General features: G+C 42.5%; 1 protein-coding gene across 1 annotated transcript in view; it reads left to right on the top strand.

Moving 5' to 3' along the window:
• ADAMTSL3 (ADAMTS-like 3) overlaps positions 1-26,935 on the top strand; it is a 465,021-nt gene that overhangs the window by 380,122 nt on the left and 57,964 nt on the right. The window contains exons 22-23 of the mRNA XM_006870947.1: positions 1,699-1,826; positions 6,067-6,195. Coding sequence (XP_006871009.1) covers positions 1,699-1,826; positions 6,067-6,195 — 257 coding nt within the window. The remainder of the gene's footprint in view (positions 1-1,698; positions 1,827-6,066; positions 6,196-26,935) is intronic.

Here is a 26,935-nt window from a genome sequence, read left to right as displayed (position 1 = left end):
GGTGCGCCTGACCCAGGCCATTGTGTTTTCAATAGCCTCATATGGATGTGTTTTCAATAGCCTCATATTCATCTTTGATGAATAACTATGTAGTTATTCATCAAAGGTTCTTCAAAACTTACTATGTAAATGTCACTGTGCTAAGTACTAAAAATATAGTGTTGTGAGTGGGATAAAGTTCCTGCCCTTGAAAAGATCACACTCTTGTTGGAAGACAGAGATATTTCATCAAATAAATATGCGAATATGAATCTGATCAGAGAGAGCCTTGAGGAAGCAGCACTCTAGGAGCATTGGGGGAAACTTACCAGGGGAAATTACATGTGAACGCAAACTCAGTGGGTAAGTCAGAGTTTGACAGAAAGGGGGAAGGGTATCCCAAATAAAGTGAACAACAGATGCAAAAGTTTGAAGTGATGAAAGATCAGGGAATGCTCATTATGGTGGGAACACAGGGTGAGCCATGTGGGATGACAGGAAATGAAGTGACTCTGCTCAGCTGAGGAAGAAACAGACAACAGTCAGAGATCAGACTGTTGTGTATAGCTAAGAGCTACAAAGTGGGACGGGACAGGGGGAAAGGATATCTGGACCATTGATCCAGATGACCTAGAAGCAACTTCAAATCACTAAGAAGTTAAGATAATGGCAATAATAAAAATACAACAAGCACTCTTCCCCACTTCTTTGAATAATGATTTCATCTGTTAGGAAACTACCAACTCTGAATATTGAAGTGGTGTTTACATGCAGCTTTTTATGAATATCAGTCATTGGGAAACCATATGGAAATCATGCTGTAAATTTAGTCCCAATATTTACTATCATGATCAAAATCCAAATATAAGCTTCAGCCTTAGCATTGGTGGCTTATTGACTTCTTCACACAGTGATAGTGTGGGACTGACCATAAGTCACCATTAGACAGACATACTCAAAGCCCACTCCCTTCCAATGTGAAAGTCTTAATTGAAAAATGCACACTTGCAATTGGCTAGGAAGGATTTTGTTAGAAATAAGTTTGTTATTGTTGTTAAGTGCCATTGAATCAGTTCCGATTCATGGTGACCCTGTATAGGGCTGTCAAGGAGCAGCTGGTGAGGTTGAACCACCAACCTTGCAGTTCAAACCAACCTTGCAGTCCAGCGCATTATCCCACAGCGCCACACCAGGACTCCAAATCAGAGTTTAACATCCAGCAAATGAATAGGTCTCCTAGTTTGTGCTTTTTAAAAATACTGTAGATCAGCATTGAGTCCCATAGAAAAGTGTCTTCACCTGTAAAGCACTATCCAGCTCTCACCTTCCTGTGTGTCTAAGGAAGGCAAGAGATAATCCCTGGGTAATGCAAACAGTTAACACACTTGGCTGCTCAAGGTCTATCCAGGGACATGTTGGAAGAAAGACCTGACGATCCACTTCTGAAAAATCAGCCACTGAAATCCCTATGGAGCATGATTCTACTCAGACACACGTGGGGATGCCATGCATCAGAATCGACTCTATGGCAACTGGCAAGGCAAGAGACAAGACCTTCCCATCCCCGTGGTATATACAGTTGTCTACCTGTAGGCAGGATGCCTGAGAAGATCAGCTACCAACCCAAAGTCTACAACTTTTCCATGTCCTCTATGACTTGTGGCCCCAGAGCAGTTGAATGTGTCACCTGAATGCCTCTTGTTTCTAACTGTTTTACAGAATCGTTTTGGATGGAACGGGGAAAATACAGATACGGAACCCTACGAGGAAAGAACAAGGGATTTATGGGTGCTCGGTAGCCAATCATCTGGGTTCAGATGTGGAAAGTTCCTCTGTGTTGTATGCAGGTAATGTCTGTTGTAACATGCCTGTTTTTGCTTGGTTTTATTTTTTGTTTGTTTTACATAAATTCGTAGAACAGCAGTTCTCAAAGAGTGTGTATCAAATTCACTAGGAAGTCTTGTTAAGACACAGATTACTAGGCCTACCCCCTAGAGTTTCCAACTCATTCTGTTTGGGGTAGAATTAAGAGTTTACATTTGTAACATGGTCCTGGGGTCCTGCAATTGCTGCTGGGTTGAGGACCACTCTTATAAACCAAATGCTCTAGAGCTTGCTTTTAAGAACTGGGAATTGATGATACAGGATTTAACTGGAAGTGTCCGTACTACGGACTTTTCATGTTTGTCCTGCCAGCCAAGGAAAGAGGCTAAGTATCTTTACAGGTTGGTATAAGGAGACCTCCTGGGGCAATGGTTAAACACTCCGCTGCTAACCACAAAGTTGGCAGTTCAAGCCCGCCCAGCAACTCCCTGGGAGAAAGTCCTGTTTCCGTAACTATTACAGCCAAGAAAGCCCGATGGGACAGTTCTACTCTGTCACATGGGGTTGCTATGAGTCAGAAATAACTCAATGACACCTAACAACAACAACAACAAAGGCTGGTGTATAGCTCCCTAAAACATACCTGCCAATCCTCAAAAACACAGAAAGGTGTCCATTTAAATTAGTGTGTATCTTCCCAGGAGGTTGTTGTTGTTAAGCGCTGTCCAGATGGTTCTGACTCATAGCAAGCCTGTATAGAGTTTCCGAGTAGCAACTGGTGGGTTTGAACCACCGACCTTACAGTTCAAACTGACCTTACAGTCCAGCACACTCTCCTGCAGCGCCACACTAGGACACCATGTCATTTTATATCTAATTGTACTTGTATTTTAAAGGAACATTTTCAGGTGGCAAAACTGTAGACAATACTTTCTTGTGGTAAATTCATGTTCTGAGATTACAAGTGAAAATGGAGAACCCTCCCTCAGTTCACTACTATGTGGTTTGTGGCCCTGGTGGGGCAGTGATTAAGTGCTCAGCTGCTAACCAAAAGGTTGTTGGTTCAAACCCTCCAGCCTCTTCAAAGAAGAAAGTTGTGACAGGGTGTTTCCGTAAAGATTTGCAGCCTTGGGAACCTTGTGGGGTAGTTCTACTCTGTTCTATAGGGTCACGATGAGTTGTCATTTACTCAGCAAGAATGAGTCTTTTATTGGTTATGCCATAAATGGACCAAGGTAAGTAGAGGCAAATATCAGAGGCTGGAATCCAACACCTAGTCAACCAAGTGTTGGGCTTTGTGGCAGGTACTTTTTTTTTTGCTTTTGCTCCACCGTCTTGCCCGAACCAGTGAATTTGCCATTTTAAAGGTGGTGGTGGTGGTGGTGTGCCGTGGAGTCGGTTCCAACTCATAGCGACCCTGTACAGGGTTTCCGAGGCTGTAAATCTTTACGGGAGCAGAAAGTGTCATCTTTCTCCCGTGTAGCTCTGACATATCGGTTATCTAGTAAAATAACATTCTAAAAATATTGCCTAGCCTAAATTGTATTATAAGAGAGACCTTGTAGCTCAAGGAAGAAAAGTACATTTTTAATAGACAAAATATCAAAGGTTGATGGAATCCCGTGACCATATGTTAGAGTGTTTATTATATATTAATCCACTAATTAAATTTGTTAGTCTAGATTCCAGAGGATAGAATAGCGTCACTGAAAGAAAGGAACAAATGAGTTTCAATATAAGCAATTTTAAAACATTTTGAGTTGTCCAACCATGGTATGTTATGTCCTGAAATTCGCTCCTTATCTTTTGATGGGCTTGAGGGGGAGGCACTAAAAGTCTCTTTTGGGGAATTTTGAGGATTGGATTTCTATATTAAGTGGACAGTTTGGGATAAAATGGGAGGCAGGTACTTCTTGAAGCTGGATGGTTAGAAGACGTTAAGCCTCTCACCGGGTTTCCTTCGGCGCTGTGTCCTCCTAGACCATTCACTCTCTCCTGTGGTCTTGCCGCCTCTGAGCACAAGTTTTCTCTCCAGAAAACATCAATTCCAAATCTCTGGGATTCCTAGGAAGAATGGGAACCCCCTTGAAGCTTTCAAGAAGCCATCCAATAAGCTCATCCCAGAACAAGCATGATTTCTGGTAGAGCTGGTGCCAAGTTGTCAGGGGCCAGCAAACAGGCAGTAAGAACTAAAATCCTCTCTCAGCCTCAGAGATTTTCATATCTGAGGCTAGCTTTCCACTGTCCCCAGACCCTCCAGGGGAGAATGGCCCATCCCAAACATGACTGTTCCTAAGTTATCTTCTCTAGAATAGATGATTAACAATATATAGTTCCCGGAGTTCTGATTAGTCATACGTTCTTTCATGTAATAAGTATGCTTTGTTGTTGTTGTTAGCTGCTGTTGCGTTGGCCTGGACTCATGGTGACCCCATGTACAAAGGACTGAAACTGTCTCATCCTGTGCCATCCCTCTTTTCGGTTGTGGTTGAGACTTTTAGGGTGTAAGCATTGACCAGACAGATTAAGAAATGTGACCTGTCTCCCCAGGAGCTCACATACTCCCCTGGGAATGAGCAGTAGTGTTGAGCAGTGGTCTGTTCACATCCTCTCTGGAAGGCTTCCCTGACCCTCACAGGCCACTCCCCAGTCAATAACGCCTTTCCTCACAACCCCACTCACCCTGGAACCTGATGGTGTCTCCCAGCAGACTATGAATTCCTTGAGGACAACAATGAACACTTTTCCTACATTAGATCCTAATTGTCTGTCTCAGACCTGATAAAGAGAAAGCATTTAGTGTGCTTCCTGAGTGAGTTAATGAATTCATCTACTAACTAAGTACATAGTTCTCAAAGTTCAGGCAAACAGAAGACCTTATGTGATTTCTTATTTCTGAGGGGTCTGGTTTTTACCATTATCTGTTCCACGCAAGTTTTACGCAAGTCTTTGTTTCAAGTTGATAAAATGCTAACCGAAAACCTCTCTTGCAGTGAGTTCCAATCTCCTTTATAATCACCTCATAAAGTCTCATAAATTGGGCACTGGAGCCGTCTTTTTCCCACAAGATTTTCTGCAGAGTAGAGATAGATGGTATTTTAAGTAAGATGATCTTTTAAGTAAGTCTCTGAAGTTAGTGTTCTGTAAATAGTTAGTGGCTTTTCTGTTTGAGTAAGTGAAAAGGGGTCTTATTGTACCACACAGTGGATGAGAGAACTGCAGTTGAAAGATCCCTGAGAGATCTTCCAGTTCAATCCTTTCTTTTTAGTTGGATTAGAACTGAAGCCCAAAACTGGAAGATTTTGCCCAAAGATACATGCAGCTTGTTAGAAGAAGCTAGACAAGAATCATGTTCTCCTACCCACCTGTTTCTTCAGGTGGGTACAGCTTTGAATGAGCTCTGAGCCGAAGCTTCTCCTTCCATCACCACGTGAGCCTGGCTCTACTCCACCTACAATCAGACTTTGTAAGGGTGTTTGGGATACCACATTTATATTGAACATATCTGCCTGCCTCCCTTTCTCCACCACTAGACTTTATGGTTCTCAATATAAAGCAAGGTCCCTCTCATCTTGCTACACTGGTGTGTACCAGAGTGGTCACTTGGTAACTACTTCAACTAAACAAAGTCTTTTGTAAACATCTGTATGAGATGGTTCCTGGAGGTTTCTCCACCCAAGGAAGCAACAGACTAGATTAGGACTTCCTGTCCTCTCCACCAGACCTGCGTCCCCAATATCTCAGATCCCTCTTTCCAGAAAAGGTGTCGGGTAACCCTAAGCCCTGACATATATCGGCCCTGCTTTGATATAGCCAAGTCTGCATTGCAGACACATTATTTCTGCTTTCCTATGCCTTCTTCATTTCTTCAGAACTCCTGAATTTATACTTCTGAAATTATCAAAGAATTCATCTTCAATTTTGGATATTAAAATTATCCACATAGTTTATCCATGGTTGTTACAATGAACCTTTGTGGATATCTTTTTCTTTCATCCATCAATGTACTATCCTTCTATCCACCCACCCATCCATCCCATGAACATCTCTAGGCTGTACGTTTGCAAGTCCCTGTGTTGGGTACCATAGGAGGGGCTGTGGAGTCAGGTGTGCCCCTGTTCAAAAAGAGCTCAGCGATGTTTACCAAATACAACCAGTTACTTTTTGTTTCATGATGACATCACGTATCAACCAAATGCAACATGATGCACCAATGAGGAAAGGCCTCAACATAACATACTCGCCTGTTCTCTTTGAATTAAGAGGCACCTGCCATCTTGTCTTCTGAAAGAAACATTAGCAAACCGGAACACAGCCACCTGTCTGCCGTAGTTGGAGGTGTCATAGAGGCAGCCCTGCGAGCGAACGTGACTATCCGATGTCCTGTAAAAGGTAAGTGTGCCTGTTGTCAGTGGGAGGGCATGTGGCCAGTCCACTGTTTGCAGGAGAGGCAGGCTGGCAGTTTGGTGGTCTGGACCTCAGCCTCTAGGTTTAGGAATCTGATGGTTCAGCACATTGACAGTGGGCCTGTCTCGCAAGTGTGAGCTCACACCAGCTCATGAGACTGATGCATAAAACAGAATGCCAAGTGATTCGTTTACAATGAGGACTGTGACTGCCAAGCACATTGGAATGTTCATATTGGCAAGGCCAACTCACTCTGTCCCTGCAGGCAGGTCTATACAAGAGGCCAAATTTTCATCTGAATCTAGTGTATTTGGAGTCAGAGTGAAGACAGTTGTTGGAAATGATGAGATTTTTTATTTCTTCAGAGAGGCCAAGCCATATCAGAGAGCAGGAAAAGTAAGGTCCCCAGGCCTAGATTCCTTCCACTCTGCCCTGTTCTGGGGAGGGAAAGGCCACCTTATGCCTCAGTGGCTCTTTCTGGTATGTTTACAACTGTGGAGCAATCTCCCTTCTCACTAACACTTTCTTTCCTTATAGAAATGACACATTCAGTCTGACTTTGCCTTGACTTAGGGCCACGTAGCCTGCCTCTTTCAATTATTGTTATTAAATCTTAACCTGGGATCCAGGAGTGTTTTAATGATGCCACAACTCTCAACACTGTAGATAAATGTTGTATGTTGCACACATGTACATTTTGTGGGGGACAGGAAAGCTGTGCGAATACCTTTCATCGATTTCTAAGACATTTGTAATGTCTTCAAAATTAAGATCTTATTTAGGTGGCCGGGGTGCTGATGTGACGCTGAGGGTTAATGAGCTGGACTGAAAAGTTGGCTTGAACCGCAAGGTGGGTGGTTCAAGCTCCCCAGTCACTCCTTGGAAACCCTACTATACAGGGTTGCTATGAGTTGGAACCGACTTGATGTCACTTAACAACAACAAATTCAGGTGACCAGACTTCGTTTCTCATACTTCAGACATATTGTTAGGAGGGACCAGTCCCTGGAGAAGGATATCATGTTTGGTAAAGTGGAGGGTCAGAGAAAAAGAGGAAGACCCCCAGTGATACAGACTGGCACAGTAGCATCACCAGTGGGCTCAGACATAGCAACGATTGTGAGGTTGGCCCAGGTCCGGGCAGTGTTTCGTTTTGTTGTGCATAGGGTCACTATGAGTCGGTACTGACTCAATGGCACCTAACAACAACAACAACAACATTTAGGTGTCTGGGAGTGTGGTGGCTCTATAGGATAGCACTGGACTTAGAACCACACACAAAGTCAGGAGTTCAAGTCCACCAGCCACTTTGCTGAAGAGAGATGAGGCATCCTCATCTTTCCCATAAAGATTTATAGCCCCGGAAACCCTTGTATAGGTTGTTGTGAGTTGTAAGTGACTCAACTTCACAGCACTTAACAACAGAAGCAACATTTAGGAGTCTGGGCAGTGCAAATAGCGCTAAGCACTTGACTGCTTCCTGAAAGGCTGGCGCTTTGAACCCACCCAGACATGCCTCAGAAGACAAACCTGGCTATCTATCCCTTAAAAACCCTGTGGGGTGGTTCTGGTTCTCCTCACTATATAGAGGCTTGCCAGGAGCAGGAGTTGTTGCTACAGCAGCTGACAACAAATTTGACGGTAGCTTTGGAAATGCCCAAGATTTACCGTGTGTTGATTTAAGTCTCTAAACAACTGTATTTCCCTAGCTTCCAAGTTCTAATGAGGAACCATTAGCTGCCACCATGGTTCTTGCCTCTTCTGTGTCCCAGGCAGCTCACGGTAAGCGGAGGAGCCCTTGTCACCATCCCCAGGGCCACAGTGAAGCTGAATGGGGGAAATGGAGCCTCAGACACTTGGAAGGGGCCATCTGGCTTTCAGACTCTCTCTCTCCTGTAATGGTCAGTTTCCTGCCATGTTTTCAAAGCTGCACCTTTGGCTCCACAAACAGTGGAAATTTGCTAACCCCTAAGGTATTATTTTTCATCCCTTGGAATCCCCTGTGGTCTTTGTCCTGCACAAACTTCTCAAAACCCTCTCCAGTTTCCCAGCTGACTCCACCCACAACTATGTGAGTTTCTGGCAAAAGGGACCTACCATTATAGAATGGACCAGCATTCTCTGGCCACAGTAAGAAGAAAAGCATAACAGGACGCCACAGATGCCAAACCACAAATGTCTTGAGTTTCTACAGCCCTACACCTGCGAAGGATGCTGCAAAATAGATTCCACTTATGTTAAGAGGAACCTCAACTTTTAACATTCTTCCTTTTTATGCTTTCCTAAGGAGCTCTGGTAGCGTAGTGGTTACAAATCGGGCTGCGAACCTTAAGGTCAGCAGTTCGAAACTACCAGCCGCTCCGCGGGAGAAAGATGAGGCTTTCTACTCCCGTAAAGATTTACACCCTCGGAAACCCTGTACAGGGTCGCTATGGGTCGGAACCGACTCGACGGCACTTAACAACAACAACAACAATTGTTTAAAGTGAAGCTTTCAGAACCATTGAAAGGATTGTGATATAGTAAAACTTGTGAAAGCTGGAATCTGTATAAGGTGGAAACCAATCAGGGAAGGGAGATTCGAATGTTTTCCACAAACGGAGAGTGATAGAAACGTGCTGAGGCTGTCAAAGGCAGAAAACTTGGCAGAACTGGGAAAACAAGGCAGTCCTGTCGGGTTCTGGCTCTCACAGGTTTCATTGTCTACTATTTGCTGTTGTACTCAGGAACTGGATTTGGTGGGGCTGCGTTTTGTGAGCAAAACCTTCAGAAAAGACCATTAAAATTGACTGAGTTTTACTCTCTCATCCAGGTCCAGTAAGAATGAGGGCCACAAAAGGAAGTCAAGTAGAGTTCAAGATAAAACAGGCTATTTAAGTGAGGAAAATATTACTAAATTATAGGGTTGCTGTTGTTGTTAAGTACCGTTGAGTCGGTTCTGACCCATAGCAACCCTGTATAGCGTTTCCAAAGAGCAGGTAGTGAACTTGAACCACCATCCTTGCAGTTCAGTCGACTTTGCAGTCTGTCACATTAGTCCACAGCGCCACACCAGGAATCCAAAATATAAGGTGGAGTCAAATAAAACTAATCAACATTCACAACAAAATATAAAAGAGGAAAACCATAAAAGTTTTTAATAACACAGCAGAAATAAAGAAAATAAAAAGAAAACACACACACACAGAAAAAAAAAAAAACTCAGTGGAGAAAATTATGTGGAACAAATAAACGAGCAGCACCACACACACAACACACAGCAAAATGACAGCAATCAATTTAGACCTATGGATAATTATAGTGAATTCATTAAATGGGGAAGAGATAGTCTCTTCAAATATTACTAGACAGCCACAGTGCTCACAACAGCCTGATACTGTTTTAAAAGCGGAAATAAGACCCATATTTCACACCATATACAAAAACAAACTCGACGTGGATAAGAGAACTAAATGTAAAACTTAAAACTCTAAAGACCATCAGTGAAGAAATACGGGCAAACTCAGCAGCTCTGATACATGGCATAAATATACTATCAAGCCTAACTGAAAACATACAAATAGCAGAAGACAAACTAAATGACTGGGATCTCTGAAAACTGAGACACTTATGTGCATCAAAAGATTTCACCAAAAGAGTAAAAAGAGAACCCCCAGACTAGGAAAAAAATTTGTCCATGAAATAACCTAAGAAGTCTTAAGTTTATAGAAAAATTTTCGAAAACTATAATACCTCAACAAGAAGACAAATAATCCAGTTTAAAAACTGGACAGAGGACCTGAACAGACACTTCACTAAAGGTGACCAACAAACATATGAAGTAAAGCTCAGGATTGTTTGCCATCATCTCACCCCAGCATTGATAACAAAGTTCAGAAAAACAGAAAACAACAAATGTTGTCAGGGTGTGGAGAGACCGGGACCCTCTTACACTGCTGATGCGACTGTCAAATGGTTCAACCAATATGGAAAATGGTATGGCACTTTCTCACAAATTGGAAATCAAAGTTCTGTACGTCCCCGCAATCCCTCTACTTTTTATATATCCTCAAGAACTAAGAGCCAGAGCAGGAATAGATATCTGCACACCTTGTTCACCTCAGCAGTAATTACAATATTAAAAAGATGGAGACAGCCTAAATGCCCATCAGCAGAGAAATGCTACCTCCACATAATGGAAGACTACACAACAATGACAACTAACAATGGATCGGGATGAACCTGGAGGACATTATGCTGAGAAACATTCTATGATGGTTCTTAGGGGTGAGAGGGAAGAAATAAATTATTCACAGACAAGAGGGTAGACACATGTTAACATGGGTGATGGGGAAAGCAATATAAAACACGAGGGAGGTTGGCAGAGGAGAGATAGCGGTAGTGGAAGAGAAGACACGGAGAAGTGCAGGAGTTAAAGTGAATAGAGGTAGATACTATGAGCTGATGGGGATTGCAGTCATTGTAATGGAGTGAAGGGTCTGATTTGTTGAACGTGGGACTGATGATCTGTTCGGTAGACCTTCACTTGATTCATAATTTAAAAAAAAAAAAGAGAGAGAGAGATGTGGGCCACCCTGACTGCTTGTCCAACTCCAGTGGCCCCTTCTGCCCACCACCATAAAGCTCAGTGTGGGGCTCTCTCAATTTATTCCTCACTATCTTATACCTCACACTCTCCTTCTCTGCTTGTCCTAGAAATTGGTCTTTCTTTACCTGATATCCCTTCCTGTTCACTTAGAGCTCAGAAATCATCCAGAGCCCTTTCCTTTCCAAAATAAACCTCTCTCTGGATGCACGGAGTTTGTTTTGAGTCATGTGCCATTTGAGGTAAACCTGTCAAGATCTTACTGCTAACCCCAACGTCAACGCCTGGAACCCACCAGCCACTCCATGGAGAAAGATGAGGCTGTCTGCTCCCATAGAGATTTACAATCTCAGAAATCTTATGTAGGGTTGTTATAAGTCAAAATCCACTCGATGGTAATGGGTTTTGTGGGCTATATTGAACTTGGTGTGGTGGTGGTGGTGGTGGTGGTGTGCCATGGAGTCGGTTCCCACTCTTAACAACCCTGTTACAGGCTTTCCGAGGCTAGAAATCTTTACAGGAGCAGAAAGCCTCATCTTTGTCCTGCAGAACTGCTGGTAGTTTCCAACTGCTGACCTTGAGGTTAGCAGCCTGACTCATGACCACTATTACCAAGGCTCCTTATATTGAACTTATATGCAATCAGTTAAGCACTGTACCTGAAAGGTTGGAGGATCTAATTCACTTAGAGGTAACTCACAAGAAAGACCTGCTGATCCACTTTCAAAAGGTAACAGTTGTTGAAAAAACATTTGAAACACAGTTGTACTGTCTAAAATAAGAAATGTATGCTATTAGAGGAAGATGAGACTTTGCTTAGCCTCTAATTCAGTCCCTCATTTTATAGATGATGACATAACATTTACTTGAATTGACTGCTGCTTTTAAAAGTCACGTTTTCATACTACTAACTGGGATTGTTTTTTGTAAATTGAAGATATATCTCTATTGTCCTGTTATTTTTCAGTTAACATATTTTTGACTAATTAAATTAAACTACTTTTTGTAGATCTCATAGCTTCTAGACAGATCCGTTTTGTTTTATTCAACCCGTGTGGTACAGTATCAGCAGTGATTATCTCTGATCACTCTTAGATGTTATTTGTAATGGCTATATTAAATCATTTTTGTTGTTAGATGCCATCGAGTTGGTACCAACTCTTAGCGACCCTGTGCACAACAGAACAAAACACTGCCGGCTCCCGGGCCAGCCTCACAATCGTTGCTACATTTGAGGCCATCACTGTGCCTATCCATCTCATTGGAAATCTATGTGCATTTCCAAAGTTGAAAGCTCTAAGTTGCAAGAGCTAGTTGGTTTTTTGTTTTAAAAAGTTTTTCTGAAAAATGGATAGAAGAAAAATTTTTAACTGCACCCTCTCTGCCACCTTGTGGTAAGAAAGGATCTTTCTTTCCACACATCTGAGGAAAATGAACAGCCAATATGAATGGCTAATGTTTTTCTCATGTTAATGCACTGTACAAACATTTTCATCTCCTGTCATTTCCTGTTGTGTGTTCTGTCTTATCCTGCTCCTTACACTCACGAGAGACGCTGCTGATCTGAGACCCTCCTCTAAAGTGTTCTTGTATGATTGTATAGCAGGTTCCTGTAAGAAGTCTCATGGCCCACAGAAAGGCACATTGTGGAGCTAACAAGGTGATGATTCCATAATGGATGGCAATGGCAAAGCAGTCCATGGCTTGGCCCCAAGAGTAGAAAATTCTCTTAAACCCAGGATACACTAGACAGCTGCTCTTTAGAGTAAACCACAACGGTCTGGAGATATTAAAGATACCTTGAGACTAAAAGTAACCTGAAGAATCAAAATGTCTTATGTTCGTAGGACCCAAGTGTACAGCTCCTTTAGGAGAAAACACTCTGTAATCGTGGACAGCTGCAGTTCCGTCAAAGCAACAGGTACAGACGGACGACTCAAAGGCCATCCCAACAATGACCATGAGGCAAATAAATCAGTAAAAAATTTAAATGTTAGCAAAGTGAATATAGCAATACATCCATATATAGCTAAGGAATATTACCAGCAGTGCAAAATATGTTTTAAACATTTACAAACACCTATTTTAAACAAATTGAGGATACTTATTAGTGACCAGTGCCTCTAGAAAATACGAACCAGGGAGTGCAATGGTTAAGCACTTGGCTGCAACCTACAGGCTATTGGTTCAAACCCACCTTCCATTTCCACAAGAGAAGGACTTGTCAATCTTCCTCTGTAAAGATCACAGCCAAGCAAACCCTCTGGGGCACTTCTTCCCTGCCACACGGAGTCACTATGAGTTTAAATGGGTTTGATGGTACCTAACGACAAGTCTCCTTAGAAACAACAACAGTGAAACTTTGTCTCACATACATTGGATGTTATCAGAAGGCCCTCCAGTCTGGAGAAGGACACCATGCTTGGTAAAGCATTGTTGTTGGTAGTTAAGTACCGTGGAGTCGGTTCTGACTCATTGTGACCCTGCACAGGGTTTCTGAGGCTGTGAATCCTGGTGTGGTGCTATGGGTTAATGTGCCAGACTGCAAAGCTATTTGAACTGCAAGGTCGGTGGTTCAAGTTCACCAGCTGCTCCTTGGAAACCCTATACAGGGTCGCTATGGGTCCGAATCAACTCAATGTCACTTAACAACAATAACAAATATTTACAGGAGCAGAAAGCCTCACCTTTCTCCTGTGGAACAGCTGGTACTTTCGAACCGCTGACCCTGAGGTTAGCAGCCTGATTCATAACTACTATGCCACCAGAGGGTCAGCAAAGAAAAGGAAGGCTCTTAAAGAAGTGTGGCTGTGACAGTGGACTCAAACGTGGCAGTGATTGTGAGGGTGTGCAGGAACAGGTAGCGTGTGGTTTTGCTGCACAATGTCACTATGAGGCAGGACTGATTTAACAGCACCTAACAACAACAAATACTTCTGGAAAGGAGGGGCAGACAGGATTGCACAGAAGTTAATGGAGGCTGCAATGCAGGTCCACAAGTCCTAGCCAAACCCAGGGCATCTGAGAAGCTCATGTGGTTCTTAGTGTTGCCCCATTGTGACCAATGGTGGCCAAGCCTGTGACTCCTGCCTCCATCAGTCAATGAAAAGACACACAGGCCCAGGTACACTGAGGCAGTCTGTGCAGGAGCTGAGAGCCGGAGGCCGTCTGCCCACAGCACTCCCAGCAGCTGGACCACAAGTCTTCCCTTGAAGGGGAAGCTGGTTGGAGCATCTCCATGTCTACCACACAAGGTTGGCACTTCAAACCTACCAGCTGCTCCTATGCAGGACCACTATGAGTCAGAACCGACTCAACAGCACTTAACAACATCACATAAAGACTTATTATAAAATTAGAGTATTTATAACAAGGTGGTATTAGCACAGGGGTAGACTAATATGGGATGGAATGAATAATTCATAGCAGATTCAAGTGTATGTGGAAAGTTAACACTTAATAGCATTAGAAATAAAAACCAGGAAAGGACAAAGGATTAAGTAACTAGTGATAGTGTTATTGGCTATAATTATCTACAAAGGTGCTACACCAATGGCAACATAAAAATGTAGACTCCCTACCCCATGCCATATCCAAAAATAAATTCTAGATTGTTTAAATGCCTAAAGTATACAACACACAAAGCTTTGATAATATCTCTTCAGGATAGGAAACATACAAAAAGTGCAAGTTATAAAAGAAAAATATTAATGAGATAGTGATGATATTTACATAACTGTGATATACTAAACACCTGATAGTATATGCTTCAGATAAGTGAATAAACTGATAAACTCATAAATATGTTAATAAATTTTGCTATGTTAAAATTTATAATTTCTGGCCTCTGCAAAACACTTCGTTTAAGGTTAAAAGTCAAATCACATTTCTGGAAGAAAATATTTGGTATGCAGAATCTGGAATATATAAAGATGTCCACAAATCTATAAAAATGACAAATAACCTCTATAAAAAGTTAGCAAAGGATATGAACAGGCATCTCGCAGATGGAGAACAAGTAAGTACAATTTAAAAAAAAAAAATGATCTCACTGGTAATCAAATAAGTTAAACTAGAAGTGAGATTTAATTGCATACCTATTAGATTAGCAAGTCTTAGTCAGGGTTGGCAAGAGCATGGAGAAATAGGATCCCATGCTCTGCTGGTCAAAGTACATATTGGAAGAACCACTTTAGAGAATAATTTTGCAATATCTGGTCAAGTCCAATATGCTCAAAACCAGAAAATCCACTTGTGACTATAGTCCTTATGTGCAAAGAGAAGGATAAAAGAATGCGCATTGCAACTAAATTAGAATAGGACAGAGAGAGAGGGGGGTAACAACACTGAGAAGAACCGGAGCGAGAGGAGGGAAAAGCGGGGGTTGGGCAATAATCTCTGCCAGTGGAAGAAAAGACAAATGGACACGGTCATTCACTGGAACACTACACCGAAATAAGAAGTCATGAATCCGAGCTACTACAGAGGTCAATATGGATATTTCTGGAAAGCATAAACTAACAACAAGAATGCCTGAGACAATTTCATAAGAAGAGTCTTGGCACCAGTTGGTGCTGGGACAACAGGATATCCACATACAAAGAATGCAGTTGCACCTCTACTTCACAACTATTCAAAAATTTATCCTAAATGGACTAAAGGCCGAAATGTAAGAGCTAAAACTACAAAACTTTTAGAAGACAACTTAAGTGTAAATCCTTCCAACTTAGAGTAGACAATGGTTCCTTAAAGACAAGCAACAAAAGAAAAAATACATAAACTGGACTTTATAAAACTTTCTATGCTTCGAAAGACACTCTCAAGGAAATTTAAAGAAAATTAACAAGATGGGAGAACATTTTTGCAAATCAAATACCTAATAAAGGGACTGTTGCTAAAGGTCATCAAGTTGGTTCCAACTCATAGTGACCCCATGATAGGGTTTCCCAGAAGCTGCTGGTGACTTTGAACTGCCGGCCTTGTAATTCAAATGACCTTGTGGTCCAGTGCTTACCTATAGCACATCAGGACTCCTAGCAAAGGACGAGTATCTAAAATTTATAAAAAAACTTTTGTAAGTCAGCATTAAATTACAATTAAGTCAACTAAAATGGGCAAATTATTTGAATAGAAATTTCCCCAAATAACAGAGAATATGTAGCATGATGCACAACATCATTAGTCATTAGGGACAATGACCTACTGAGTGCCAAACAGTCCCTACCCAATTTGAAGGAAACTAGGAAGAAAATATCTCTCAAATGATGTTGTTGGTAAGTGCCATCGAATCAGTTCCAATTCAGAGCAACCTGTATAGGGTTTCTAAGGAGTGGATGATGGGTTTGAAGTGGTGAGCTTACGGTTAACCAGGACTAGATGTAATTCTATCTCTTACAAAGGAGTTCATCAGAGCTATGATACCAGAGCTAGAATAAAAACCCATTTACCCACATTGTTGTTGCTAAGTGCCGTGGAATCGATTTCAACACATAGCGATCCTGTATAGAGTTTCCGAGGAGCAGCTGGTGAGCTTGAACCACCGACCTTGTGGTTCAGACCTACCTTGCAGTCCAGCTCGTTAACCTACAGCGCCACACCAGAACTCCTACATTATGACTTGAAAAGTATAGTTATAATGAAAAGAACAGAAACAATGAGTGTATGAATCTGTAAATTAAATTAAACCAGAAGCTGATGATTTTTTAAAGTCTTACATATATGAGGGTAAATCAATAAATATTGCTACTAAGATTCAAGTTCATGCATGCATGGGTTTATTCCTAACACAATTTATTTAAAGTGTCTCTGAGATCAGTGAATGGCGGCAGACAAGCTCTCTCAGTCATACACTTGTCTTAGTCTCACTTGTTGTTGGTGTTAAGTGCCATTGACTTGGTTCCAACTCATAGCGACCCTGTATAGGGTTTCCGAGGAGTGGCTGGTGAGCTTGAACCACCGACCTTACGGTTCAATACAACTCTGCAGTCCAGCGCATTAACCCGCAGCACTACAATCCTGCTCACTAGGATGCCATGAAAAATCAAAGCAATGGCTTCTGAGGGAATCTACTGCACTTGTTAAATTCAAGGCCAAGAGGTCAGCTCAGAAGGTTACAGTGACTGCATTTTTAGGATTCCCAAGGAGGTAATCGTGATAGATTTTCTTGAAGGACATGAGACAATCACAGGGGCTTATTATATAGACATTTAAGAAAATTGAAAACTGAATTGGTGAGAAAAACTTCAGGAAAATTGCAACAAGGACCTTCTTTCCATCATAATTCATGCATCTGATCGTTCTTTGAGGGTAGCCAGGGATGTCCTATGAGAATTTTGCTGGGAAACCTTACCCCATCCACCCTACAGCCCTGATCTTGTCCCTTCAGACTTCTTTGTTTACCCCAGACCTCCAAGAACATTTGAAAGGAACACAATTTGAGTCCCTTGAAGATACCAAAACACCATTTTGACATGGTGTGAATCAGAGTGCAGAATTCACTGTGGATGGAAATACCACCTTTAGGAGTGTATACACCTCGATGGAGGGTACACCGTGAAACAATAGCTTTACAATATGATAGTGGTGGTGGTTATGTGCCACCAAGTTGGTTCCAACGATATCAACCCTGTATAGGGTTCTGGCGGCTATAAATCTTTATGGGAGCAGAAAGCCTCATCTTTTCTCCCAAGGAGCGACTTATAGACTTGAACTGCTGACCTTGTGGTTAGCAGTCTACCTTGTAATCCACTACACTACCAGAGCTCCTTCTGCACTTTGATGGTTTTGTTTAATAAAGATTTCTTTAGGTTTTTTTCAGCAATGCTTTCCGTACTTATCCTTATAAATGGAAACTGATCTTTAAGGTAAAACAAGTTAAGTGAATGAAAGCAAAGGATAATTTTAGGAGACTTGAATCACCTTAAATGGAAGTAATTCAAGTCTTGGTCATGTCCTCACAGCCTGAGAATGCACTCTTCTGAGCTGTCAGGAGGAAAGTAACAAGCCTCAACCTGCCTCCAGACAGGGATAAAGAGAAGACAGGGAAAGAGTTTTCCCCTGAGATGAATACGTAAGAAGAGCTCTGGTGAGGCCGTGGCTAACTGCTTGGCTTCTAACCAAAAGGTCAGAGGTTCAAATCCACTAGCTGCTCCACAGGAGAAAAATGTGACAGTTGGCAATAAAGATTACAATCTTGGAAACTGACTCAATGGCAGGAGGTAACAAAGTAAGATCTGCTTTAAATACGTCTTGGAGTTTAATGGTGGAGGGACGTTAGAGATCAGTGAGCATAGCTCACTCCTATTTGGCCAACAAGGCTTGGAGAGGAGAGGCAAACCTCGTCCGTGGTAGGGCCAAGATAAGAACCTAGTCACTGTTTCTAAAGCTGAAGCTCTTTTTCCACTTTAAAAGGCCTCTTTTTGTGTTTTCGTCTCTCATTATAAAAACTACCACATTTCATTATAAGAATTTTAAAAAGCACAGTGGAGTATTATGGACCAAATAAATTATCATAACCTCTATCACAAAGGCACAGCCATCATTACTACTTTGTGATTTTCCAGTAACCTTTACTTTATATTTAAATCATAGAAATTTTCCTGTTATTAAAAATATCAACAGAAATATGATTTAAATGATTGCACAAATGCAGCATTGTGTGACTGTAGATATTAAACTTTTCTCTTATTTTGGGAAACAAAGTTTTTGTCGTTTTTGTTTTTTGAGTCCTGGTATGGTCCTGTGGGTTAACGCACAGGACTGCAAAGTTGATTTGAACCGAAAGGTTGGCAGTTCTAGCTCACCAGCCTCTCTTTGGAAACACTATACAGGGTCAGAACCGACTTGACGGCATTTAACAACAACAAAGCTGTTTTTATTTCTTTATAATTACATATGGTAGCATATATAATGAACTTTTTTTTCATTTTCATTTTCATTCATTCCTTATATGCTTGGTGTGGTGTTGTAGAGTAGGAATTGGATTGCTAACCGCAAGGTCATCAGTTCAAACCTATCAGTTGCTTCTCAGAAACCATCTGCAGGGTCTCTATGAGTTGGAAACAACTCAATTGTACTTAACATCAACAAAGGCATGATGAACATTTTTATACGTATACTTTAGTCTGATGTTTGGATTATTCTTTAAAAACAAATCACAGGATTGGAATTACTAGATCAGAAAGCATTCATATTTTATAACTTCATGGGACAATAATTTCTAACAACTCCAAATAAGTCTTGCCAAATTGCCTTTACAATGTTGAGACTTATCCACTAGTATACAGTGAAGCCATGTATCCTTGCCACGTTTTGCTGTCTGTTGATAAGAAAGAATGGATACAAAGGTAAGTAAAAGTGTATATGTGTAAGAGTCCCTGGCTAGTACAAGTGGCCTCCAGCTGCTAACCAAATTTTGGAGGTCTGAGTCCACCCAGATATATTTTATACAAAATTTCTGGTGATCTATTTCCAAAACATCAGCTATTTAAAACCCTGTGGAGCTTAAAACAAAATCCCTATGGGATTTATACTAAGGACGGTTCAGCATTAGAAAACCAATCAACACAATACAGCACAGAAATAGAACAAAGGACTTTGCAGTATATAGGGCTGGAATCCTAAGCCCCATCCAGAACCTTCTGAGGTGGGACATTCCCATTAGAAAGGACAAGCAGACCAGCCTGGAACAGCTAGAGTGACAGAAGATACATCTCCAAAGAAAGATCATCAGGGAAAACCCAAAACAAAAGCAGCAGTATGACTGGCTAGGACAAACTTCCCTCCAACACTGAAACTCAAAGGGAACACACGAACAGGCATGTAAGCTTGCTGGCAACCACATTGGTCTACTGGTAAGTAGAAGAGGAGGAAAGGCAGCAATGAAGCAATGGGCTGAGTTCAACCACAGTCCATAGACTCACGCTGACCTGGAGATGAGAGAGAGAAGAGGAAGGACTGGTTTGTCCAAAGTGTGGTGAGACCTGGGGACACCTGTGCCCATGGACAAGAATATAGCCACAGACAGCTAGAACTGAGAGTGAAGCATCCAGCTGATGATGCTGGTGAGGGGAGATGCACAAGAACACTCAAACTTGCAGACAGTACCCATTTGACCTAGCCTAGATGGCTTGATAATCAGAACTCGACTAGAAGAAGATTAATAAAATAATAGTAATTTTTGATAAAGGAAACAAGGGTAAATTTGATGAACTTGACCTATACTCATGGATGTAGCAGCTCAAAATACCAACAAAGAGGGAAGGAGTCTTCACATCAAGTATCAATGCTATCCCCTCTGTATACAGGGTAGATAGGGACAGGCAATTTAGACATTGGCTACCTAAAATGAGGGGGTGATAAAGGCATGAAGTGACTGGATTACAAGTTTTCAAGAGAGAGTATAGTTTAAAAGTGTGTGAGTAAAGATATAGTACCCCCTGAATAGTTTTCATGTTGTCTAGATGGGTCTGGTGAAAAGAGATGTGGATAAGATTCTTATGATTCATTAATGAGTAATTGTTGTCATGACCAAGGTAGAAGTTTTGAAACAAAATCTGGGGAATAGTTAATCTTACAGTCCAGAAACAGAGGACCCTAGGACCATCAAGGGAGAAGACCACAAGTGGAATGTTGGACCCTATCCAGAGAAGCAGCGACACCAGAGATGGAGGCAGAGATGGGGACATGGAGAGAGGGAGCAGCTGAGGACTCTAGATTCATGGTAAGAGAGGGACTGAGAGCTGGTGGTCAGGAGGCAGGCTTGCCAAATGTGCCATTTGGTGGTGTGAATTGTTATATGTGCCTGAGTGTTAAAAAAAAAAAAAAAAAAAAAAAAAACTAAAATGAATAGAGGGAACTACCATTAACTGATAGTACATGGAGGGGATTATAATCATTATAATGAAACAAAGTGTATGATTTGTTGGATGTAAAACTGATGATCTGCTCTGTAAACTTTCACTCAATTCACAATAAAAACTTTAAAAATATAGAGAGAACAAAGAAAAAGAGCTACAAGATCATCAAAAATAGAAAAGGTATTTGATAAAATCTAATAGTACGAAACCACCAGCTGCTCCTTGGAAACCCTATACAGGATCTCTGTGAGTCAGAACTGACTCGATGGCACTTCACAACAACAATACAATCAAAAAGGAGTCCTGATGGCACAGTGGGTTAAGCATTGGGATGCTAACTGCAAGGTTGATAGTTCAAACTTACTAGCCACTTCACAGAAGGATATTGTTGTTGTTGTTGTTACGTGCTATCAAGTTGATTCCGACCCATAGCAACCCTGAATAGGGTTTCCAAGTTGCAGCTGGTGAGCTTGAACTGCCAACCTTGCAGTTCAAACAACTTTGCAGTCTGGCGCATTAACCCACAGCGCCACACCAGGACTCCAAAAGAACATTCCAGCCTTGAAACCCTAGGAACAGTTCTAGTCTGTCCTGTAGGGTTGCTGTGAGTCAGAATTGATTAGACAACAGTGAGTTAAACAAGAAGAAAAAAAAAACTCTAGAAAATGTAATCCAATTTGAAAAGCAGAAGGGATTGTTCAACCATCTATCATATTTCCAACATAATGCCAAAAAAGAAAATGTGCTTGGATGGGCTTGTATATCTGCATATGCTGAGTCCCACCATCTCCTGAAGCATTCAGACCCCAGCTATTGCCATCTAGTTCCGTCGCCAACATACTGCTTCCATACCCAACCTCTGTCTTCTGTCCCACCAATAAAGCTTTGTGTCCTAAATACATCTCAGATACCCAGCCTCCACTAACCCTTCATCCCTTCACATGGAAACCACAGAGTGCTCGTTAAGACCCTGTCATAGAATTTCACATTGTGTGCTAATTCATCCCCTGTCTCCCAGTCAAATACACCTTTCTTCTGTGTACCATCAAGAGGCCAGTGTTTAAACCAAAGGGATCCAAGGCTTCTTCCCCTTCACCCATGCCTACCAACATACAGATCAAGTAGAAGACCTCCATTTGGGGGAATTTTGTGAATTGGACTTCTTTATACAATATATTTTTTGGAAGAATTGGATCTGCTACAAATAATGTTTGAAAAGCACTTGTGTGAACACTGGATAGGTCCTATGACCTATGGAAGATTCCTGCTGTAACAATAACACATTACTGTTGTCATACGACTCATAGTGACCCTGTATAGGGTTTCCCAGGAGCAGCTGGAGGGTTTGAACCATCAACCTTGTAGTAAGTAGTCCAGTGTGTATCCTACAGCACCACACCAGAGTCTGGAAATAGCATATAGAACCTCCACAATCATATGTCAGATTTAAAATCACTTTCACTCCTGTGTATTTTCATTATCACATTTCTAATAGTAAGACACCTTGAACCAAAACCCAGTTGTCATTGAGTTTAGTCCAGTTCACGGCTGGCCACTGAGTATAAGAGTAGAGCTGTGCTACAAAGGGCTTTCAAAAGCTAACTTTTCAGGTGGATCACCAGGCCTCTCTTCTGGGCGTCTCTGCCTGGACTTAACCCACAAACAGGCAAGTGTGTTTACTGTTTGCACCACCCAGGGACTCCTGAGACTCCCTTTGTAGTGGTAGTTAAGTGCCATTGAGTTGGTTCTGACTCATGGAGACCCAGTATAGGGTTTCCAAGGAGCCTCTGGTGGGTATGAACCACTGACCTTGTGGTTAGCAGTCCAGTGCTTATCCTACAGCACCATAGCAGGACTCAAAACTCCTTGTTATTGTTGTTAAGTGACTTCGAGTCAGTTCCAACTCATAGCGACCCTGTATAGAGTTTCCAAAGAGCGACTGGCGAGTTTGAACCACCAACCTTGCAGTTCAAACCAACTACTTAAGCCCACCAAAATTTTAATGTTGATAAAATGCCTATACTCCTTCCTGTTTGTCTTAGGCCAGGGTTTCTAGAGAAGCAAAACCAGTGAAACATAAATAAATATGTATGTACATTGTTGTTAAGTGCCAACACTATCAGTTCCAACTCATAGTGACCCTGTATAGGGTTTTTGAGGAGCAGTTGGTGAGTTTGAACTGCCGACTGAGTTTGTGGTTCAAACCAACCTTGAGGTCCAGCGCTTATCCTACGGCACCACACCAGGACCAGGAATTATTATTGTCAAGGAAAAGGTTTACAACTGAAGAGTCCCAGGTCTCCAACAGAAGAGACAGAGAGAGACCCCTTACCATGTTTCCATTATATTGGGAGCAGCCTCCCCCCACACACCCACACACACCCTCCAAGGAAGCATCCATTCAACCAATTGGCTGCTCATAGCTACTCACCATAACTAGCCTTGTATTAGGTTTTATCACCATGGGAATAAGCACATCCAACTGCTAAACCTCTGGAAATCTTGGCCTAGTCAAATTGACACAGAACCTTACTTAACCATTACACGACTTGCACCTGCTAAACAGTCTATTACAGACCTTCGGTGATTCCTCTTCTCTGCTCTTAGACCTCAGGACTTTCCTGGCCATCTGTTAACGCTCAGGTTTCTAAAGTTCAACAGGTGTCTGTGTGGTGCCTACCACCTGGCCCTGTATTCTCCTGGCTCCTCAGTAGATTGTCAGAGCAGGAGTCTGAGTGACAAGTCCCACTTCTACTCAACTTATTTGTTAATTGGTTGGGAAGATTTTCTCAAAAGGCAGTAAAAAGTCATAGAAAGAAATGAGATACTGATACATGCTTCAATGTCAATGAGCCCTGAAAGCATTACATTCAATTCATGAAGCTAATCACAATAGGCCATGTCTTGTAAGATTGCGTTTATGTGACATACCCACCCACCACTATGGAGTAGGTTCTGACTCACAGTGACCCACTAGGACAGAGTAGAACTGCTTCATGGGCTTTTGAGACCCTAAGTCTTTATAGGAGCAGACAGCTTCTGTTTTCTCCCAGACAGCAGTTGGTGAGTTTGTACTGCTAGCCGGGTTAGCAGCCCAGAGCTCAACCCACAGCCCCACCAGGGCCCCTGTGAATATGTAGAATATGTAAATCCCAAGAGACAGAAAACAGATTGTTGATGACTAGAGTCGGGTGAAGAAGCTGCTTAATGACTATTTGGGAGGGGGGTGATGAAAATGTCTTAGAACTAATTAGGGGTAGTGGGTGCCGAGTATTGAGAATATACAATATGTCCCTGAATTGTCATTTAAGATGATTGATTTAATGCTATATAAATTGCACCTTAAAAAAAGTCAGTAAAAGCAGAGGGTGATCAAAACAATCACTAATAATTTATATTTTTAGAATATCTTTCACTTGCTCTCTGTTCCCAGGAGTCTCTTTTTTCAGTCCGGTGTGCCATGAGACTCCCCAGTAGTAAGACAGCACAGGGTAGTCATGGAGGATGGACAAATACCTCCAGGGTAAAACCCTGAGGCTACGGAACTGTCATCTGTGACCCATTAGTTCACACCTGCTCCTCAGCTCTAAGTGTGCCTTCATAGAAGGAGGAAGGCCCAAAGAACCTGCTCCAGAGGGGGAGGATGACTGGCAAAGGGGGTGTTTGGTTGGAATTCACCTTCCCCAAACTTAAAAGTGTGAGGACTTTTAAATACATTCTAAGAAAAACATTCAGGACTTACTGATGGAAATAGAAATACTCATTGTGGGAATACCACCTCTGTAGAATTTCAGCAACTCTAATAAAAGCCCAAGTCGTGGTCTTTTAGATTACCTTATATGCCAGCAAAATTTGAACAATAGAAAAGGAAGAGAGAAGAAGAATTGATGCATTCAAACAGTGATGTGGACAAAAAATGGTGACTACTGTGGACTACTCAAAGAACAAACACATCAGTCTTGGTAGAAATACTTCCAGAATGCTTCTTAGAAGCAATGATGGTGAGATTTGGCTGACTTACTTTGGATGCATCATAATGCAAGACCAGTTGCTGGAAAAGGATATCACGGTTGGTAAACAGTCAGCAAAAACTCAGGAAACCTTTGTAAGATGGGTTGACACAATAGTTGCAACAGTGGATTCAAATCTATGGGCATTCATGAAGGTGCTAACATTTTGTTCAGTGGTCACCATGATCGGAGCCAACCCAGTGGCAGCTAACACATGATAGTCCCAACTTCTTGTGTGTTCCTTCACATTTTTCTTTTCATTCAGCCATTCCTCTGGTGATTTAAAAACACAAATACATTCATTTACATGGCTGATACATAATATACTAAGGTCGTTTTATTATTATGGATAATGTCAGTTTGGGCCCTACCCCCACCCGGATGGAGATTCTGATTTAATTCATCTATAATATGGCCTAGAAGTCCTGGTGTGGTGCTGTGTGTTAATGCGCTGAACTGCAGGGTTGGTTTGAACCACAAAGTCGGCAGTTCAAGCTCATCAGCCGCTCCTAGGGAACCCTATACTAGGTTGCTATGGGTTGGAACTCGCACTTAACAACAACAATATGGCCTGAGATTCAGGGATTTTTGAAGCTCCCCCAGATAATTCTAAAATGCAGCCAAGATTTAGAACCACTCTATTAGCCAACACACAGGTCCAAGGAAAGCCCTGAATAAGATCTCAAATGTTATCTCAAAATGTAAACTCTTCCTCAACAATCAGTAGTAACCAGAGTGAACCAAGTTCCATGCTCTAGACTCATTGTGGAGGGGAATCAGGTAGGTTAACAGCTGATGACTCTGTTGTGTTCTGAGTTCCACAGAAGAAGAGTATGATTATAATGTCTGTTTGAGATGTATCTTTAAGAATAGTAGAAATGAGAGAGGACTTCCGGCGCTTCCCTGACCAGGCAGCTAAGGTAGGGCAGTCTAGGGGAAAAGAGGTGGAATCGCACATAGGAAACCTCTGTCTAGCAGACAGACAGCCTTTGAACAAACATAAGATCTTATATTTCAGCATTCTGAACTCATTTTTTTAAAAGATCAAATTGCTGAGGAATTACAGGCATTTTGAGCTTTTGCCTGCCTGCATGCGGCTCCTGCTTCCGTGCCCACGCCGTCAAGTGCCTCTACCCTGTGCATACCTTGGAATGCAGGGCTAGAGCAACCCCACTTAGAAGGCTGCATTTCCAGAGAAAAGGAAGCATAAACTAACAAAGCCAAACAAATAGAGAGAGATATTGGCATGGATATCAGGAAATTCGGGATACCCACGATACAGAGAGACTGAGAGAGGCATTTTTTATGTCATCAAATACGGACACTACCTCCCTGCAGCCACGACACCCAGCCCACTACTGCCCTGGCCTAGACCAGCCCTCTGCCAAGCTGCTGAGGCTCAGGAACGCCCAAGGCACAGGCCCGCCCACTGAGCCCAAGGCCCTCCCAAGGCCCAGACACTCCCACTGAGGCCAAGGCCTGCCCTGAGGCCCAACCCGCCCACAGACTGGTCACAAAGGCCCAGGCCCAACCAAGGCCCAAATCGCTTACCCGCCTTGCGGCCCAGGCGGTCCACAGCCCGGTCACCGCCGAGGTCCAGGGCCCCGGGAGGCCCAACCCGCCATGTAGCCCGGTCGCCAAGGCCCAGTGCCCCTGAGACCCAACCCGACCTCAGCCCGGTCCCCAAGGCACAGGACCCCTGAGGACCAATCCGCCCAACCCACCCACTGAAACCCAAGCCGCCCAATGCCCAGCTGCTGATACCCAGGCCCCCTGAAGTCCAAACCACCCACCCGAGGCCCAAACCACCCGCCTGAGGACCAACCCTCCTGCCGCCCGGTCCCTGACGCCCAGGCCCCCAGAGGCCCAAACCGCTCGACCTAGGCTCAACTCACCCGTCCAAGGCCCAAACGGCCCACCGCCAAGGCCCAGGCCCAACTGAGGCCCAAAAAGGTTACTCTGAGTTAAGCAGTAAGGAGAGTGAAAAGGGAAGACCACATCCTGATCACATCTTCCTGGAGGTAATCAGAAAACATAAAAAAATTACCAAAACAAATAATTAATTATTAGGTTAAAAGCAAAAGCAAGATAACCATATCGGCACATGTCCAGAAAAAAGATAAAAGAAACTCAACAAAGACACAGAAGAACTAAACAACAAAATCAACCAACTGGACTTTATAGATGTGTACAGAGCATTCAACCCAACTACACAATACACATTCTTTTCAAGTGCACATGGAACATTCTCCAGAATAGACCATGTTTTAGGC

This window comes from Chrysochloris asiatica, unplaced genomic scaffold (assembly GCF_000296735.1).
Source record: "Chrysochloris asiatica unplaced genomic scaffold, ChrAsi1.0 scaffold00156, whole genome shotgun sequence".
NCBI classification, from domain to species: domain Eukaryota; kingdom Metazoa; phylum Chordata; class Mammalia; order Afrosoricida; family Chrysochloridae; genus Chrysochloris; species Chrysochloris asiatica.
This window is presented reverse-complemented; position numbering and strand designations above follow the sequence as displayed.